The 20153-nt window shown below is 31.2% G+C and overlaps 1 protein-coding gene and 1 long non-coding RNA gene across 5 annotated transcripts in view; both read right to left on the bottom strand.

The window, feature by feature from the left end:
- Window positions 1-20153, bottom strand: part of LOC145318097 (very low-density lipoprotein receptor-like) — a 61794-nt gene that overhangs the window by 25803 nt on the left and 15838 nt on the right. For 3 of the 4 annotated variants that reach the window (XR_013879237.1, XM_080159444.1, XM_080159446.1), the window contains exons 2-5: window positions 19907-19988; window positions 16778-17533; window positions 15841-15929; window positions 15372-15452 (exon numbers count right to left, since the gene is read on the bottom strand). Coding sequence is in view for 3 of the 4 variants with exons in the window: in XM_080159444.1 (XP_080015570.1) it covers window positions 15372-15452; window positions 15841-15929; window positions 16778-17533; window positions 19907-19988 (1008 nt within the window). In the remaining variant the exon portion in view is untranslated. The remainder of the gene's footprint in view (window positions 1-15371; window positions 15453-15840; window positions 15930-16777; window positions 17534-19906; window positions 19989-20153) is intronic. The other variant, XM_080159445.1, reaches the window with a different exon arrangement.
- On the bottom strand, window positions 321-7536 carry LOC145318098 (uncharacterized). The gene is made up of 6 exons (XR_013879238.1): window positions 7414-7536; window positions 4565-4633; window positions 4150-4184; window positions 3294-3415; window positions 1968-2033; window positions 321-999 (listed from the first exon to the last, which is right to left on the bottom strand). It is a non-coding gene; the product is annotated as an uncharacterized LOC145318098 (long non-coding RNA).

Here is a 20153-nt window from a genome sequence, read left to right as displayed (position 1 = left end):
TGCTACACTTATAACATTATACTATGTTGTCCTAGGAATAAGTATTTCAAAAATCAGTTCAACCGGATTATTATATCACATAAAAATTTGTTACTAAAAAGTTGAAAATAATCAAGTTCAAAATAGACGTTTATAATGAATGATTATAGAGTTGCTACTCTTTTTAAATCGTACCTAAACACTATAGGAATAATCATGCATAGTTTGAAATCGATAGGACAATTTTAACATGCCTAAATTAACTAAAAAAGCTAACAGTTACGGAGGTATATACCCTAATTATAGAAAAGCTTCGCTTTAAAAAGGATAAGAAGATGAAATTATACAGTCAAACATTTTTATATTTTTTAATAAACTTTACAGTGTATTCAACATTTTACAACAAAGATGACAACATCCATAACAGCAAGACCATAAAATCTCTTAATTACTGATATTTAAATAAACATCATAAATTAATATAAGCTTTGTTATCCGGGACCTTCGGCCCCTTGGGTCTAACAAAACTGGTTTTAATATTTTTATTTTTATTTTCTACAGAAAGCTGACTATAATACGATGAGATATATAACTATTAATATACAAAAAAAAATACAACATTTTATACTTTATCACAATAGAAAAAAACAAAACAATTATAAATATTTACATCACCTAGATTTTGACAATTTAATAAAAAATGGATAAAAAAAGTAAAACTTAAAATAGAAGGCAATCATATCTAAAGAACACAACTTCAGATTTCTTGGAAAGACTTCTTGGTTTGTTTTTGTAAGGTACATTTTTTTGTTTTTATCATTTGGAACTTTTCTTTATTTTTTTTTTAATGCAAAGTTAGATTTGTCTATGTTTTTAATTAGTTCTTAATAAAAAAATAATTTAAAAAAAGTAAAATGCATTGTTTTGATACCCTAAGACAAATAGTTAAAAAGGTTTAAAGGTTTTTTTACTTGCAATGTTAAAAAAGGGAGAGACGCCCATGGCTTCTGGGTGGCTTTTCTGAAAAAAATATATAATATTCAACATTTTATAATATTTACTCAATTCAATATTTTTTTGAGGATTCCCTTGAAGTGTCCAGTCAAGCAGAAACACCCCATTAGTTGGAAAAAAATTTAAAATAAAGTATGGGATAGTTTTTTGTGTGTTAGTATTTTATTCTAACTTAGGTTAGGTTAGGTTAGGTTGTATTGGGTTTAAGATAACCCCTCACAATTTAAACTATCTAAAATGTTAAAGGAGAAGTTTCTATTCTTGCTAGGCAATTTGAAAGCACCATTCTTTATTATATTGTTTGCATGATTGACATAGAAACAGATGGTACACTTTTTGAAATTTCAGGTATAGTCCCTTTCGTGGCAATTCCTCTATTTCAAGCCCCTGCAGGGGGCTCTAACCCTGTGGGGACAATTGCCTATCCCTGCAGGGCAATTATCTAACTTAACCTAACCTAAAACAACCTATAAAAACTAATGTAAAAATATGACAAAACATCCTTTATGAGGCGTTGCCACGAAAGGGACTATAACCGAAATTTCTTTGATTAATAAGCCAGTAATTTGGAAACCTATATACGATATCTACCTGTAAAGTTATGATTTCAATTGTTCAATGCCACTGAATTTGGCATCCAAAGACCAGCAAATAAGTACCCTTTTGATTTTGTTAATAGAAATAAACCTTACTGATATCTGTCTTAGCTTAAAATGTTGGGGGAAGATTAATTTATCGTCTATTTACATTTACTTATACACGGAAATCTTTAGGGGTAAGACAATGGAAGATAAATTGATATATGTCCCCAATGATGATACACAAAATCATTCATTCTTTAAATTAAAATTACCCTGATTCGATAAAGGCACCCAAGGATTTTTTGTGCAAACGAAAATGATAACATAGTTATAAAACTTTGCCACTTTGGGTACCAATGTAATTTACAATACAATGTCCCATACCTACTGTACCTGTTTCTAAATTAGATTCCAAGGTATTGTTGTTCGCCTGTATTTGTCTTTCTGATTCATGCGTACCTGAAAAGGAAAATTTTATAGTCTGTTTCATGGAAAGAGAAGCAAAGGCACAGCTATACGTCCCCAGAGGCCTTGAGGTGGTTTTAATTGAATTCGACCCCCCTTCTCTTTTATTTTAATTTCAAAAAGATAAGTAAATCCCCCTAATTTTTTTGAGGTTTGATCGCCTCCCGTAAAATAGTTATAAACCTTTTAAGGACCCAGGAGATGATACATTGTAAAGGAGAACTGTTGTACAATTCAGTGGTTAAGGATCCCTCGGTACATACTCATAGCTAGATATTCTGTTTCTTTTTTATAAGGATAACATGTTAGATGCAAATACATCATAAATTGTCTTAATTATGACTTTTTTATGTTAAAGGGGACTATCCACGAACAAGAGCAAGTGAATATACTAGGTTTATGTTTAGTATTTGAGTTATCGACTAAAAAGTTATGCTTCACCATTGTTTATATGAAAAAACTTTGAAATGTAAAGCATTTTTTGATGCAATATCATCAAATGGTTTGTTGAGTTCAAAGGACAAAATAAAATAAAAGCATCAAATGCTGTAAATTGTAAAAGTACATTAATTAAACTGTTTGAAATATTGAACTTAGAACTCATCAAATTTTATGATATTGCACTAAAAGATGCTTAACATTTCAAAGTTTTTTTTCCATATAATACTATGATGAAACCTCAATTTTAGTCGATAAACCAAATATTAAAAATTTTATGGATCAATGCTGGAAGGTGCTTAGAATCACTTGCTTTTGTTCGTGGATAGTCCCCTTTTACTTTTATTAGAATAACTGGGTATAGTCTCTTTCAGAGCAACGCTCTTTAAGGGGCGTTTCTTTGTTTGTTTTTTTCACAGTAGCTTTTCTCCTATTTCTAGCCCCTGCGGGGGGCTCTAACCCTACGGGATAAATAGCCTAACCCTGTAGGGCAATCACCTAACCCAATTTAACCTAACCTAACCTAAAATAACTTATCAAAAGCAATTTTAAAAATACGACGAATCGCCCCTTAAGGGGCGTTGCCACGAAAGGGGCTATTACTGAATAACTGGATGTTCATTTTTGTTTTTGAGATTTACTTTTAAAAATATTAAAATTATTGGTGGAAAAGTTCTGACAATGCTTTTTTTGTCCCAATAAATATTTTGTAAATGTCAATTATGTTTTTATACCAAAGAATAAGAGTAAATTCACGGTCATGTGTCCGATGCTTTCCCAATGTTCCCTCCCTCCCTCCCTGATATAATATTTTACCTGGCTAGCTGCATCTACTTCTGAATAGACGTACAAGGTGAACCAGAAAATTGGAACCGCTCGCTCAAGCTTCATTGCAGATATGAGGGTGACAACGTTGCACACTGGATGTTAGGTTAGGCCTGAAATAACAAGGATTAGTTTTAGTGTGCGACACTTTCCATATTATGGAGAAAGATATATTAATACTTGGATATTGCACAACTTTGGGCACCTGTATAATTCCTATTCCAGTGTCCCCTCCATCACTATGTAAAATCTTTGTAAAAAGTTACTTTTCCTTTAAAACCGATTATTATCCCTGAATTAAAACGGCTTCTTAGCCATGATGAAAAAACGTGCATTGAATCTATACAATTTTTTACGAAAAATTTAAGAGACAAACAAAACTGGAATTGATCTTATAATTTACACTTTTCCAACCGCGGAAAGCTGTCTATTAGGGTTGGGCCGGATATCCGGCCGGATACCGGATATTGAAACTATCCGGCCGGATATCCGGCTAAAACTTTTTTTATATTTTACACCAAAAATCTCTGCTTTTTAAAATTTTAAATGGCTATAATTTTCTTATTATTGAAGCTAGAAGAACATTTTTTGAATATGTTTATCTTTATGTAAATTTTATATATGAAATCTCTAAAGTTTATTAATAAATTTTTTTTGCTACTTTAATATCTGGTAATTTAGCCGTTTATCCGGCCGGATATCCTGTAATTTGGCCGGATAACCGGATATTTACCGGATATCCGGCGTTGGCCGGATATCCAGCCGGATACCGGATATCCGGTATCCGGCCAAAAAAGTATCCGGCCCAACCCTACTGTCTATAATACTATGCAATAAAAACTATTACCTTGTAGATCGAAACTCAACCTGTACTTCATCCTGCCACAAAAAAAATTAATTTTACTTTGATTTATGTTTTTGTTTGTACCGAAAGATAATTATAACTATTTTGGAGGGAGGGTACCTTCACCCTCCCAATTGTAATCGCCCCCCTGGAAAAACCCATTTTAAACCTACAATAGAAAGTGTAGGGTAGACTATAGGAACATAGCCGCCGCGCTGGAATAAAGAAAAGAAAAACGAATTTCCAGTATGGCTTCGCAACTGATTGATATCCGCTGGATTAAAACCAGTTCTTAACCATACACGTATTACAGACTAGTTTCTTCTAGGTGGTAACAAAACTGGTTTTAATGTTTTCATTTTCATTTTAATATCTGCTGAATATGATGCAACTTATATCAAATTAATTTCTTTTCCTGAAACCACCCGCTTGGCGTTGAGTTGTTGGAATGGAGGATGAAAGTTGTTCATTCCAAGGGCGACATCTGCTATAAATAATGCATTATAAAAAAATAAAAGTATGTCTGTTTGTTTGTACCGAAGGAACATATGTTAACAATATCTAACTCAAAATAAAACAAACAATCAAATATCAGATATTATAGAACACGAAGAAAACGAAACAGCCAATTTTGCTATTATCAAAAACAGGATAAAAGAATATTAAATCATCCTCATTTTTTTTCTCTATTGCTATGAAAACAAAGACCCCAAGGAATTAATTTTTAAATCAACTTCTGGCCCAACCAATTATCAGAGGAATAATATATGTTGAAAAGTTACAATCTTATATTCAGACAAAGAATCTATTCTCAATAAACGGCTTGAAATTTTCTCAAAGTGCATCCACAGAAAATATCACCTTATAAAGAAACTGAAGAATGTAGCTGTTCAAAATTAGTATTTTTTTATGAAGTATGTAATATGGTGAAAAATCTCCAAAATTTTTTTTAAAATCATCTAATTATGTTTTAACAAGGATGACAACAACCCTAAAAGCGAAGCACTGAAACGGTAGGACAAACGGACATTAACACTTGTATAGTGTTAGAACTTAATTATCATAATATAAACTTATAAGAGTCAAAGCAAAATTGTAAGTAAATTTGTTGTAAAACTGCTTGATACAGGATAATTTTTATGGACATACTTACAATTTTAGGGCTTGATTATAGAGTTGCTTCGCTTATTACATTATACTTTGTTGTCCCAGGAATCAATATACCAAAAATCAGATCAATCCGATGATTTGATCACATAAAAATTTGTTGTTAAAAAAGTAAAAAAAAAAATCAACATGTTTAAAATGGACGTACGGACATTTTGGTAATGATTATAGAGTTGCTTTCTAAATTGTACCTAACTACTAAAGGAATCACCATGCAAAATTTGAAATCGATAGGACAATTCTAACATGCCTAAATTAACAGAAAAAGCTATCCGTTACGGATGTACGGAAGTTTGGACGGACCGACCCTAATTATAGAAAAGCTTCGCTTTTAAAAGGATGACAACATCCATAAAAGCAAAGCACTGAAACGGTAGGACAAACGGACATTAACACTTGTATAGTGTTAGAACTTAATTATCATAATATAAATTAAATAAGAGTCAAAGCAAAATTGTAAGTAAATTTGTTGTAAAACTGCTTGATACAGGATAATTTTTATGGACATACTTACATTTTTAGGGCTTGATTATAGAGTTGCTTCGCTTATTACATTATACTTTGTTGTCCCAGGAATCAATATACCAAAAATCAATCCCTAATTATAGAAAAGCTTCGCTTTTAAAAATCAGTATCTTTCTGAAGATTGCGAAAGCGTGATACTTTAAGTTAAAGATAAATAAAATTGAAGTAAACAAGGATGACAACATCCATAAAAGCAAAGCACTGAAACGGTAGGACAAACGGACATTAACACTTGTATAGTGTCTGAACTGAATAACCAGAAATAAAAGTATAAGAGTCGAAGCAAAATTGTAATACACATTATCTCACGCGGAAATACTAACTAACTAAAGTTTTTGCCATATATAACATGCAACGAAGTTGAAAATAAAAATGAAAAACTCATTTTTTAAGGAAAATCCCTGGTCTAATCTTTTAATTTTAATCAATAACTTTATATTATGCACTACTACGTTAATTAAAATAGAAAAAACTTACAGTTCACTATTTTTTTAAAAATGTTTATGGAGATACTTACCTTTTTAGGACTTGGTTATAGAGTTGCCTCGCTTATAATATTGTTCTTTGTTGTCCCAGGAATCAATATACCAAAAATCAGATCAAAAGGGGGGAGGCGGATGTGCCACTTTTTGAAACCAAAACTAAAAGACAACAAAGGAACTCAACTAAAAAAAGAGTTACAGGTCTGAGATTTTGCATGGCAGTTGCTTTATAGGGGTACAATATGGAACTGTGAAGAAACGGCGGCACAACCGCCGAAAACCGCCGTTTCCCGCCGAATTTTTTTTTGCAATTTATCGGCGGTTTTCGGTTGCACCGCCGTTTCTTCACTGTTCCATATTGTAACCCTATAAAGCAACTGCCATGCAAAATCTCAGACCTGTAACTCTTTTTTTAGTTGAGTTCCTTTGACTTTTAGTTTTGGTTTCAAAAAGTGGCACATCCGCCTACCCCCTTTGTTGTTAAAAAAGTAAAAAAAATCAATATGTTTAAAACGAACATTCTTGTAATGATTATAGAGTTGCTACGCTTTCTAGATTGTACCTAACTACTATACAGTAGTCATCATGCAAAGTTTGAAATCGATATGACAATTCTAACATGCCTAAATTAACGAATAAAAGCTATCTATCTCGGACGGACGGACGGACGGACCGACCAACCCTATTTATAGAAAAGCTTCGCTTTTAAAAACGTTGTTTTACTATATAATATATCTACAAATATATATATCAAATAATATGATAATACAAATATGGACAGTTAATTCTGAACTAAACCGTTTTTACACTTAAATTTTAATTTGCTTGTAGATATTAAGACAAAAATTGTTTTAAAATTTGACAATGTACCTTTAAAATTATATCTTATACAATAATCCAAACTGTATATAATTCACAAATATCTTCTCATTAATTGTGTACAGACTGATACTGAGACCAAAACACTGTCTGTCGTAATACACACAGACGCGCGGGCACTAACCAATTGACCCTTGGCTAGCATACATTTACTACCTCTCCCTTTTTTGGAACATCTCTACTTTCTCACCAAATAATATTAAACTTAACATACCATGAAGAGTGAATTGTATAATTCTTCCTTCCTTTGTAACTCTGCCATTTTTTCATTGTATAAAGACTTTCTTCCCATTTTTTACTGAAATGCAAACTATTTCTTCAAAATCAATAGAACAATTCTAACATGCATTAAACAATTATTACATGTAAAAAATGTATCTAGAATAATAAAAAAATACATATATTTTCTGCATTCTAAATCTAATTAACTGTACCAGCAATCATCATACTGAGTTTTACAATTCTAACATGCCTAAATTAATGAATTTGAAATGGACATACTGACGTTATGCTATTGATTATAGACTTGCTTTGCTTTTCTGCTAGGTAACTAACTAGGTACCAAAGGAATAATTCCTAAAAGTTTAAAATAGAATTTCAATTATAACATGCCTAAACACGAAAAGAGCTATCGGTCTCGGACAGACGGACCAACCTTAATCACAAAAAAAGCTTTGCTTTTAAAAATTGACATGTTTAAAGTTTATACTTTTATTAACATGAAGTATAAGAAAATTTATTAAACTAAAGGGTGAACAAAAAAATGCGTAAATTTTTAAAATTCAAATTGCTTGGCTTATATTAATAGTAGAAAAATAATATGCATACCATTACCGTTAGAGCTGCAAAAAAGTATATTTTTTTTGGAAATATAAGAATGATTCCTCTTCTACATATAGTTAGGAAGCTACATGGTAAAATGTCCCTACTAACGTAAAAATTGACTTGCGAGTATATCCCATTATATAAAGTAGTAAGCGTTTTTTGTCTGTCCCGAAGGATCTCACTAACCGCTGAACCGATATTGTTCTCCTTTACAGTGAAGCTTCTTATAGGTCCTGCGAAGGTTTTAAACTATTTTTGGGGAGGGTGCCTTCACCCCCCCCAAAAAAAAATTTTTTTTTTTACTTTTTTGAAACTCAAATTTAAAATGGGATGAGGTCGACTTTTCCCCCTCCTACCTTAAGTGCCCCTAGAGGCTTCTAGGAGCGTAGCCGCTAGTTAAAAAATATTGGAGAATAGTGTGTGCAAAAATATAATATTGTACTTTGTTGTCCCAGGAATCAGTATAGCAAAACTCAAATCAATCTGATAATTAGATCATATAAAAATATGTTGTTAAAAAAGTGGAAAAATCAACATGTTAAAAATGGACGTACGGACATTTTGGTAACGATTATAGAGTAGCACTTTCTAAACTTATACAGGGACCACCATGCTAAATTTGAAGTCGATATAAAAATCTAACGTGCCTAAATCAACGAAAAAAGCAATCCGTCACGGACCGACGGACCGACAGACCGTCGGACCCACCCTAATTATAGAAAAGCCTTGCTTTAAAATGTATAACAAAAATGGTCTGTTTTTCTTGCCAAATCCTCGGATTCAAAAATCAAAACATTAATCAGCTGTTTCAACTAACCTTCAATTTTAAAGATATTATAATAAAATTTTTTTTGCAAAAAACGTTGATTTTGTTAAATAAAAAGTAAGCAAAAATATTATACAATTTATTAAATATTTTTTTATATTTTTTAAAAGCAAAAAAAATCTTAATTTCGGAGCTATATTAACAATTCTTAAAATCTTCATACTATCGAAACATCCTATTATTTTTACGTCACACTGATAATTTCTAAGACACTAATACGGTGTTCTACTGGCCAATGTCATCTACTATTTATAAAATTAATTTATTTTCCTTTATTTCGCTATTTATGTATATTGCTATTTTTTACTCTTATTTATTATTAGGATATTCAGACTGTATGATATAAGTATTCTTTAATGTTCTTTAGTTTTTCCTAATTCATTTCAAACGTTATAATATTAATTGATATAAATTGCAATTCAGTAATATATTAAGATAAGGTTCGTTTTAATAAAATAGCTCTTCAGTTGATTATTGTTCAATTAATCTTGATTTTAGGTTCTTAAAAATAATGTAGTACATAGAATGTTGTAAAAGAGGACTTGCCTGTTTAAAAATCAAATAAAGTAATAAATAATGCAACGTAAAAACACTATGCCTTAAAAAAAGGATAATAATATTGTATGATACAAAAGCTTGGGGGATTAAGAAAACTGCACACAAAATATTTTATATTGCATTTATTTTTAAGCTTTTGAGTGGTATAATACCAATATGATTAGTTCAAGGATAAATAATTTAGTTTTTATCATCCCCAAATAGAAAATGAATTTGATGAAACACAAATTTTCTATGCCTTAAAACTTTAATTAGTGCAACTAGCCTTTTGGGGTCATATCCCTGCTTTTTTGATTATTTTTAATTAATAAAGTGGGCATTTCTTAAGATAGGTGTTTTCAGAGAGAGGCGTATTCTAAGATAGGCGTCATATGATCTATGCGTTTTCTGGCCCCAACTAATCAAAAGCAAGGCGTTAATCTTAATTCTGTCGACAGAAAAATTTATTGTTGTTTGCTTAAGCTTACAATTTGAACACTGAAAGGTTTGATAAAAGGTCTATTTAAAAGTATTAAAACATATGTATATTTATATAATGTAAAACTTTAAAAACTGAAATAGTGTTGCGGCTTTTCTCTCATATGCTATTTTAAACAACATTTTCAAGAAAGTTTTTTTCTTTAACATAAAATGTATGTCACGAGGCCACCAAACATGTGAATTTATCTGTCGTCTTAAAACATCTCAACTGTTTTGTTGAGGTCAAACTAACATGAAATCGCCAAGAATACTTTTAAAAAGGAAATTGTGGCTTTTATTAATTCAACAATCATCAGCCACACGACACCTTCATCTTTTACCTTTTTTTCTAATGGTTAATACTAGAATGTTTATCGTGTACCTTTCTCCTATTTCTCTTTCTATTTTTATATGTTGTGTATCTAACTCTAAATTGCAGGTCTTTAGATGTTTGTATTTCAAAGAATATACACTATTTGTATTTGTTAAAATATTTGGAAATAATGAAATACATATTTCTATTTACATTTGAATAGAAAATAGAAAATAAAATAGTAAACAAAAACAAAAACCTTAATTGAAAAAAAAATATAAGAACGTCAAATAATTATAGGAAAGGTAGAACAATCAAAGTACATCGTTCTGTTAAGTATTTTTTATCCTTTTCATAAGATTATATACAAAAACAAAAAGTCTAAAAGAAAAATATTGGTTGGAGTACGTGAGTGAGTAAGTGAGAAGTATAAATATAGAAATACTACGTAAAATAAATAATCTTAAATTTAGGTATTCAATACTACAGAACCTGTGTAATATGAACAAGGTGTAGAGAATGCTTTGAACTAAGATTTGATAGTTTGACCTAAATTAACAACTATGATTAACTTACTTATTATTCATAACAAAGATAAATTAAATTTGAACTAAGGGTGCTAAAATGTCATTTTATCTAGGGGTTTCTATTAGTTTCCAACATTAAGTGTATAAAACTAGATGAAAAAGAATTTTTTTTTTTTTTTACTATTTCTTGGTTTCAAATGAAGGTATGTTGCAAATAAAAATATGCTCAAAATTGCCAAAAATCTGCATAAAACAAGACTAGTTTTTATGAAAACTTATGCGATTATGAAATAAAAAAGAGGTCTGTCCTTTCATGTAAACCATACAAACCTTAACATTTATAATTATATTCTAAAATTTAAAGACTAAACAAGTTTAATATCAATAAATAGCACAGCACACACTTCCCCTCTAAAATGTCCTCAAAATTAATATAACAAGGATGACAACATCCATAAAAGCGAAGCACTGTAACGGTAGGACAAACGGACATTAACACTTGTATAGTATCTGAACTGAATAATCAGAATTTAAAAGTATAAGAGCCGAAGCAAAATTGTAAGTAAATTTGTTGAAAAACTGCTTGAAGCAGGATAATGTTTATGGACATACTTAAATTTTTGGACTTGATTATAGAGTTGCTTCGCTTATAATATTGTTCTTTGTTGTCCCAGGAATCAATATACCAAATATCAGATCAAACGGATAATTAGAACACTTGAAAATTTGTTGTTAAAAAAGTAGAAAAATCAACATGTTTAAAATGGACGTACGGACATTCTGGTAATGATTATAGAGTTGCTACGCTTTCTAAATCGTACCCAACTACTACAGGAATCATCATGCAAAGTTTGAAATCGATAGGACAATTCTAACATGCCTAAATTAACAAATAAAAGCTATCTATCTCGGACGGACGTTTTATAGCCAAAGTTAAAGTTTGAAATCGATAGGACAATTCTAACATGCCTAAATTAACGAATAAAAGCTATCTATCTCGGACGGACATTTTATAGCCAAAGTTAAAGTTTTTAGTTAACTTACTTAGATGGCCGTACAAACGGACGGACATACAAATCATAGAGTTCTAGAGTGATTAACTTACTTTTACGGTCGTTGATTGGGCTTGGTTAGACTATGCTATACTTGGTTTAAAACTATACAAATCGTCTTCTAGCTATACTATAGCAATACAAATGACGAGATAGCACAAAAAATAATTTGTGGAAGAAGTGAAGAATATATGCCTTTTCTCAAAAATGCAAAAAAAATCACCAAACCATTGTTTTGCCTTGACGCTATCTATTTAAGCCCTAATTTTGTACAAATTAGGTAAAACTAAAACATTATGTTACCGGCATCTGACTAGATTTTTTAAGTATGGTGACAATATAAGGCTACAATATCTAAACACCGAACCTGGAACACAGCTCTCTCTAATTTTCAAGTATTGTTAGTTTAATGACTTTATAAAAGAATGAATTGAAATGTATTAAATAAAGTTTGTTGCAACTCTTGTGTAAATGCATTTTCCTTGGTTTAAATACAAATTCTAGGTACTAAAACAACAGAATTAATAGTTTAGATTACTCATAAGTGATAATACTTGTAAGAGTAGAATTATTTAGTCAATGGATAATTGATAACTAACTTAACAATTAGATCATTGGCATGATTATAGAGTAGCTTGCTTAGAAAAAATTGGGTGTAATTAAAATTGAAAAATATACCAAAGTCTTTTATTTAAAAACCTATGAGAAAAGATTTTACTCTGTTGGAACTCTAAACTGAAAGAGAATTGATACTTTAAGAATGTAATTGTGGTATCGTTTCAATTGCTTTGACTTAGATGTGGCAGATTGGGGTGTATGCGTGTGTGTGAGTATGTGTTGGTGTGTATGTTTTGGGAGGGTGTGTGTGAGTGTAATTATATGTGTTTTGGCATATTAATGAGTTTGTTGGTTTTGTTGTTTGTGTTTAATTTTATCTAAAATGTTACTAAATATTTTCAAAGCTTCAAATTTCAAATATCAAGAATTTTTTTATATAACAAGGATTTTTAGATATTACTTATAACAATACACGGCAATAGTTTTAAAAAGAGACTATACACAAACAAGGTTGACAAGTAGCGAAGCACAAAAATTATGTATAAGAATTTAAAGATTAGTTGTCAAAAACATGAATATTGGGATAAAAATCACGAAACCTTTTCAACATTTGTTTTTATTTTTTTAATACTTATATATCAGTACTATAACTAACAGACTGACGGTCAAAGTAAATTATATACTGGACGCTCAAAACAACGGGAAATTTAATTTTGATATTTTTAACTAAAAAATTTTTGAAATCGGACCATAAACATTAAAGATATGAGGGAAAATGTGAAAAATATGAAAATAGCCAAAAACCTGCAAAAAGGCAGTCTGGCCGCCATTGATGTTTTCTTGAAAAGACAGGAAATTTAATCTTTATATCTATAACTGAAAAGATTTTGAAAATCGGACCATAAACACCAAAGGTATGGATAAAAATGTGAAAAATACAACAATAGCCTAAAACCAGCTTAAAGACAGTCTGACTGTCATAGTTGTTTTCTTGAAATGACAGGAAATTTTATTTTGATATCTAAAACTGAAAAAATTTGGAAATTGGACCATAAACACCAAAGATAATGAGAAAAGTAAGAAAAATACAAAAATAGCCTAAAACCTGCTAAAAAGCGGTCCAACCGCCATTGATGTTTTATAGTTAATTGGGCTCCTTAATAATGGGAATGTTGTAAAAAAATTTCAACTTTTTATCTTTTATAGGAGCCGAGAAAATCACGTTTCCCCCAAACTAAGACATACGGACAGACGGACATACGGACATTTCAAATTATAGAGTAGATTCGCTACTAAAAAAACCCACAGCTCAAAAGTAGGAACATATCAGTTATTTTGTCAACCTTCTATAGTCCTTAGCTTATGAGGAATTAATATTTCTCAATTATTTACATAACTTATAGCGTTAGTCGGATGGAAGGATTAATTATATTCATTATTAGGTAAGCCTTACATTTCCATCAGGCTATTATTCAGTTTGCTACTTTAATGGTTAATTAAAATCTTAAAAATTAATCTATGTTCTAGTGAAGATTAAAAATCTATGGAAGAACTTATATTCAAAGGTGCTGATATAAATTTCTTTAAAAATTCCTATGAATTATGATAAGGATTCTAAATTAATCTTTTCCGTCTGTGCCAAAGACGTCCTAAATGAATTTGGGGGTGCCGTAGGCATTTGACCATTCTTGTAGATTTTCCTATGGATTTGTTCCTACTGTTTGTGTGACAAAGCCAAATCTGTACCACTTTTGATTCCTGTGACGTCATAAAATGAGGGAGATGAGAGGAGAAGTGGGAAAGAAAACCCCTAAAAATGAGATAGATTTTTATTACGTCAGAGGAATCAAAAGTGGTGCAAAAGTGGTGCAGATTGGGCTTCGTCTGTTTATGTATGTAAGTGTAATAGATATTTTTATGTTTTATAATATTTTGGATACAACAACATGATAAAAAAGAGAATGTTATTTTCATTTCTTTTTATTTTGTATTAGTAAACGAATCATTTTTAAGGTTTTCTTTTATTATTTGATAAAAAAATAAGAAGGGGAAAACTGACAACAACAAAAAATATCATTATTAAGAATACTGTGTACAGTAGCGTGTACAGGATTGTGCTAGGGGGATGTGAAACATTTGTCAGGTGAAAAATTTGATTAAAAGTAAGTTTAAATAAAAAAAATCATAGAAACTTCTTCTTTATTTATATTTACCAATTAAATAATCTAAAGGATTAATTCTTCCAATTTGAAATGTTGTATCCATTATATTATTAAATTTGATGTGTTGATGTTTGTGCTTAGTTTACCCCTGTAAAGATCAGAGAAGGACTGGTATTGAATTGCAACCAATGCTGCAATACAAACACATTTAAACACATTCCTTAAGTATATGTGTGTGTATATACAAGCAAGGATCTGAAAGGATGAAATAATGGAAGATAAATTGATTTAAATTTAAAATTACTCTTTTAGGTTTAATCTTTTCTAATTCTAGCTTGGAATTAACCATTCAAAATTTAATGAAATGGCCCAAAGGTTTGTGCCAACTAATAAGAATATGTGGTTATAAAATTTTGGATACCAGCATAATATATCTCCTCTTTCCCTGATAGGTACACTGCACACATACACACTGTGTAATGCAGGTTTATATATAAAGTTGATAAAAATCTATTAAATCATATAATTGTAAAAAAAAACATTATAATTTTTACTGTAACCTCTACACAACAATATCGTGCTCCAATTAAAACGTACTTAAATTTAAAAACACAACTTGAAAATAAACATATTTGCAGAAAATCGAAGATAATCTAATATAGGGATATTTATGAACATTACATTTACTGAATGTAACACAAGATATTTTATTATCTGTATTTAAGTTTACTTCTCTTAAACTGGCAGCAGCTGCTACTTATGACCTAAATTATCCTTGTTTTGTGACTCTAACTTGTGGCCTTTTGCCTGGGGTATGTATTTCTTCAGGAGAAAAAAAAGGGGAAAAAGTCACTTCACAATGTGAATATGAATGGAGGTGTTTCAACTTTACCTGTTGGCAGCCACCGTTGTTTGTATCACATTCATTCTTGTTACAAGTTTTGGGTTCATCTTCCCAGTTTCCACAATCATTCTAAATAAATCAAAATTTCACTAAGCTGTTTTGAAATGCAGCTGCTTACCCTATTTTTGCCGTAGCCGTTGCTGTCAGTATTCAATCCGATAAATTGAAACATCTGAGGTTGACTGCTGTTGCAGCTGCCTAAATATTTGTTGTGTTGCAAATGTTAAAATCAGACACAGTTGTGAGTCAAACTCGAACGCTTTTGTATTTTTTTCGTCAATCTAATTAAGGATCTAAGGCGTAAGGCGCATATTTTTTCCCCCTTCTGTATGTTTCTCAGTGTCTTTCAATAAAAAGATACCTATGTATATATGCTGCAAGTTAATTTCAAATTTGATTACATATAAAAGTATGAATAAAGTAAAAAATGCAGTGCAAAAAAAACATAAAAACTTACATTTCCATCACAAGCCTTTTCTATAGGTATACACATACGTCCACCTCCGCAGTTAAACTCCTTTTCTTTACACGTCTCTATAGCATTACCTGAAGCAAAATTATCATTAGAATAACCTTAAGAAAAAAACGACATAATAATAGTGTAGAAACCTATTAAAGATGTCATCGACAGCTTTTATTTTGCCGGGGGGAGGGGGGGGGGGGGTACATACAACTACTTCGACCCACCAGTACTTCAAGCAAAGGTAAAGTCACAATAGCAAGTTTATGTCGGATCTTAAATTTCTTAAAGGCATCTTTTTTAAAATAATGTGTAAAAAGCATCAATACCCCAAAAAATTACATGAAAATGGCAGTTAGTTTTATTTATTGGGTAAGCTCATTCACTCTAATATAAATGTAGAATATAAAACAAAATGAGAACTCGCGATAACTCTATGTTGAGATGACTAGATCACCGTCAATTCAAACTTTTAGTTCAGTAATGAACAAACTTAACTAATTCCAACTTGACAAAGTTACAAGTAAGACAACTATTTATTTTACTAATTCTCTTTCATCTGAACAATGTTGTTTCACAAATAAATTTAGAAAATTAGATCAAAAAGTAAATATTGGTTTAAAGAAAACTTTCCTTTCATATATTGTTGATGCAAATCATAATCCTAAAACCAATATAAATAAAAAAAAAGAAGTAAATTGTAAAATTCCTTTAAATACGAATGTATACCTATACCCTTAACGGTTTAACTATATATCCCTAGTTATTAGACTGTAATGTCACGTGTATTTTTTTGCAATTTAATATTTGGCTTTGCTCAAATATAGTTGTTAATAAGAATGCATTGTTAATAATTAATTTACAAAATAGAAGTCAGACTGAGGATCAAAGCGAATGTTAAAGTATTTTTTCAAAAATTTAAAAGACATCTTACCACAATGCAATTCGTCTGATCCGTCCTTACAATCATTAACTCCCGAGCATTGAAGATTTCCAGGTATACAATCTCCATTCTGGCACTGGAACTCATGGTTGGAGCACTCCCGCCTGGAGCCGCACTGCTCCGCACTCTCGTCGCTGCCGTCAGGACAATCACTGTCACCATCGCACACCCATCCCTTCTGTATACAATAATGTTGGTCCCGGCACCGAAATTCCTCCTCGCTACATATGTCAATATTTGCTGCAATCGGATTTTTCTTGCAGTTTATTTCATCCTCTCCCTCCGTACAGTCGGCGTCGCCGTCGCAAACATACATTGTACTCAGACATGCGCCGTTACGACACACAAAACTGTTAACATCACATGTTGGCTTAGTGCTGTTGCAGCCTGCCTCGTCGGATAAATCCCCGCAGTCATCTTCCCCGTCACACCGCCACACAGGATTAATACACAGCCCGCTATCACACTTGAACTCCTGGTCCGAGCATGTCTTGGTGCAGACACGCTCGTCAGAGCCGTCTATGCAATCTGGCGTACCGTCACAGACCCACGCCACTGGAAGACACTGTTGACCTGCCTCGCAGCGCCACTCTTCTGAATCACAGGTTCGTTTGGTGCACACAGAACTATCCTCGTCCTCACCCTTGGAACAGTCAGCGTCTCCGTCACAGAGCCATTTACCAGGGATACACTTTAGACTTTCTGTACACATAAACTCAGAGGTTCGGCAACTTCCATTTATAGCACCTTAACAAAAAAAAATTAATGTAAGATTTTGTTAGAGAATCCGTAGATTATAAAAGTCGGTAAAAAGTTTATTCCGTAACAGAATTTAATTTGAATGTTATTTTTTTATTGTTTACATTTCTAAAGGTTATTTGAAACTTAAATATATCTAAAGTTAAAAGTTCATAAATAAAAAAGATAATTTAGCTTAGTTTAATTTACTTATTAAGCCTAGAACAAAGGTAAAGTATGCTATCTTTATAAATTACAGTTATCTGAAAGAAAATGACTTATTTCCATGAATATTCATTAAGCTTTAAAATCTAACTTTAAAATATAAACGATTAAGAAATAAAATACGTTTACAAATTCATGAAGCATGAAGCTTTTGTTAATGTATGTATAAGAACAAGGATGACAACATCCATAAAAGAGAAACACTGAAACGGTAGGACATTAACAATTGTATAGTGTCAGAACTGGATAATCATAATATAAATGTACAGGGTGCGGCACATAAATCCGGACTTTTTTTAAAACGGCCATAGCATCAAAACTAATTGACCTATCAGGACGTTTGACCCCACTATAAAAAGCTTAGATAATGACCTTTTAGCACAAAAAAATCTTTGGACGAAGATAACCGTGTATTACGAGCTGGACGCGTATATGATCAACAAGGAAGATTCGAAATGCGCTGGTTGTTTAATCTTAATTCTCGACTAGGGCCCACTAAATCTGACCTCAGCCCATCTGTAGGTGAGATATGCATATGGAACTTGCTGAAGTTACTGTTAGATACATAAGTAAGACACTAGAAAAGACTAGAGCTCTCCATCTGAAATGGCTTGGCCGTAGTACTCCAGAAAAGTGAAACGTGTCAGATTTTCAGATGTCAAAAACGTCAAAAATCGTGAAAAATTGTTAATATTTCTCGGTTTTCGATTGGACAGGTACATTTTGACCTGGGCCTGCCAGCGGTTGAGGAGGCGGGTAGAGGCGGCGAATGTGACTGGCGGCCATTTTTTTTAATAATCTAATAGTCAAATACCTATTCTGCCTCTCAGTTTTTAAAATTCAATAAAATCTTTAAAAATGACGATTTTATGTTCATTTGTTTAAAAATTAGAAAAGTCCGGATTTATGTGCCGCACCCTGTATAAGAGTCGAAGCAAAATTGTAAGTAAATTTGTTGAAAAACTGCTTGATACAGAATAATGTTTATGGACATACTTATATTTTTAGGACTTGATTATAGAGTTGCTTCGCTTATAATATTGTACTATTTTGTCCCATGAATCATTTTACCAAAAATCAAATCAATCAGATAATTAGATCACATACAAATTTGTTGTTAAAAAAATCAACATGTTTAAAATTAACGTACGGACATTCTGGTAATGATTATAGAGTTGCTACGCTTTCTAAATCATACTTAACTACTACAGGAATAATCATGCAAAGTTTAAAATGGAAAGGACAATTCTAACATGCCGAAATCAACGAAAAAAGCTATCCGTTCCATCGTACGGACCAACCCTAATTACAGAAAAGCTAATTTATAATTATTCAACTTTCTGTACAAAACTAAGTTTAACTTCGATTCTAATTTTCAAAGAAAGAGATTGAGGTAGGTATGAGAAAAATTAACCAAGATAATTAGGTCACATGCTTGCTTAACAGCAAATGGAAGAATGTCTATCCGAAGTAGCAGGCGCGTGCACAGAGATTAACCAGTGGGTATTGACTTTAAAGGGGATGAAAAAGAGTGAATTAAGCAAACTCTTTTCTTTGCTAAATGGTTTAACACCCCCAATTATTGTATTCGTCTTCGTCAATATTTAGAATAACTACTAGCTACATCAAATTTAAATGATTTTTTTAAAACTTAAAAAAAAATATTATTTGTGTTTTCTTAAAATTGTATCAGCTTATTACTGCACTACTTATAACGCATCAATACCCTTGTGTTACAACTCTATTTATTCTCTTTTGTCAATTATCCTATTGATAGAAGAGAACGGGAATTAATTAACATGAGTTACTTCAACCAATTTAAATTGTCAATGTTCTAAGAATTATTATAGAGAGTTACAAGTTTACAAAATACTCCCTCCCTTAACATTAATTAATATAGTGTCATAAACAAATAGATATTTAGGATGAAATTTAAAAAAAAAAATACGAATTTTTCAACATGAACATGTATTTTAACTTTTTCCTATCTTGTTGTTTCTATATTTGATAACTATATCAGCTACTCCCTTGTAAACCTTCCTAAGACCTATCAGAAACTTCTCTGTAAAGTAGTTATATATCGGTTCAGGAGTTTTCGAGCTCTAATTTTACAGACATACAATTATGAACGGATTATGAAATAAAGAAAATTCTTACTGTGAATAGGGTTAAAACCTAGTGAGTAGAGAAACCCGTCTGCTCTGTAATCCAACAGAATAAATGTAAACGTAAAAAATCTGTAATTGATTTGGTCTTATTCTTAATGAAGATCAATTTTGATACTTCACAAAAAAACTAAATTTAAAGATTATTTTGTAAAAGCTTTTATTATACTTATTAAAAGTTCTTGATGCAATCTGCTTCCAAAGAATACCTACATCCCTGAAAAGCTGACAGACTTGTG

Source organism: Acartia tonsa, chromosome 4 (genome assembly GCF_053477335.1).
Source record: "Acartia tonsa isolate MP-2025a chromosome 4, ASM5347733v1, whole genome shotgun sequence".
Lineage (NCBI taxonomy): Eukaryota > Metazoa > Arthropoda > Copepoda > Calanoida > Acartiidae > Acartia > Acartia tonsa.
Note: the sequence above shows the minus strand (reverse complement) of the source record. Positions and strands in the feature narration are given on the sequence as shown.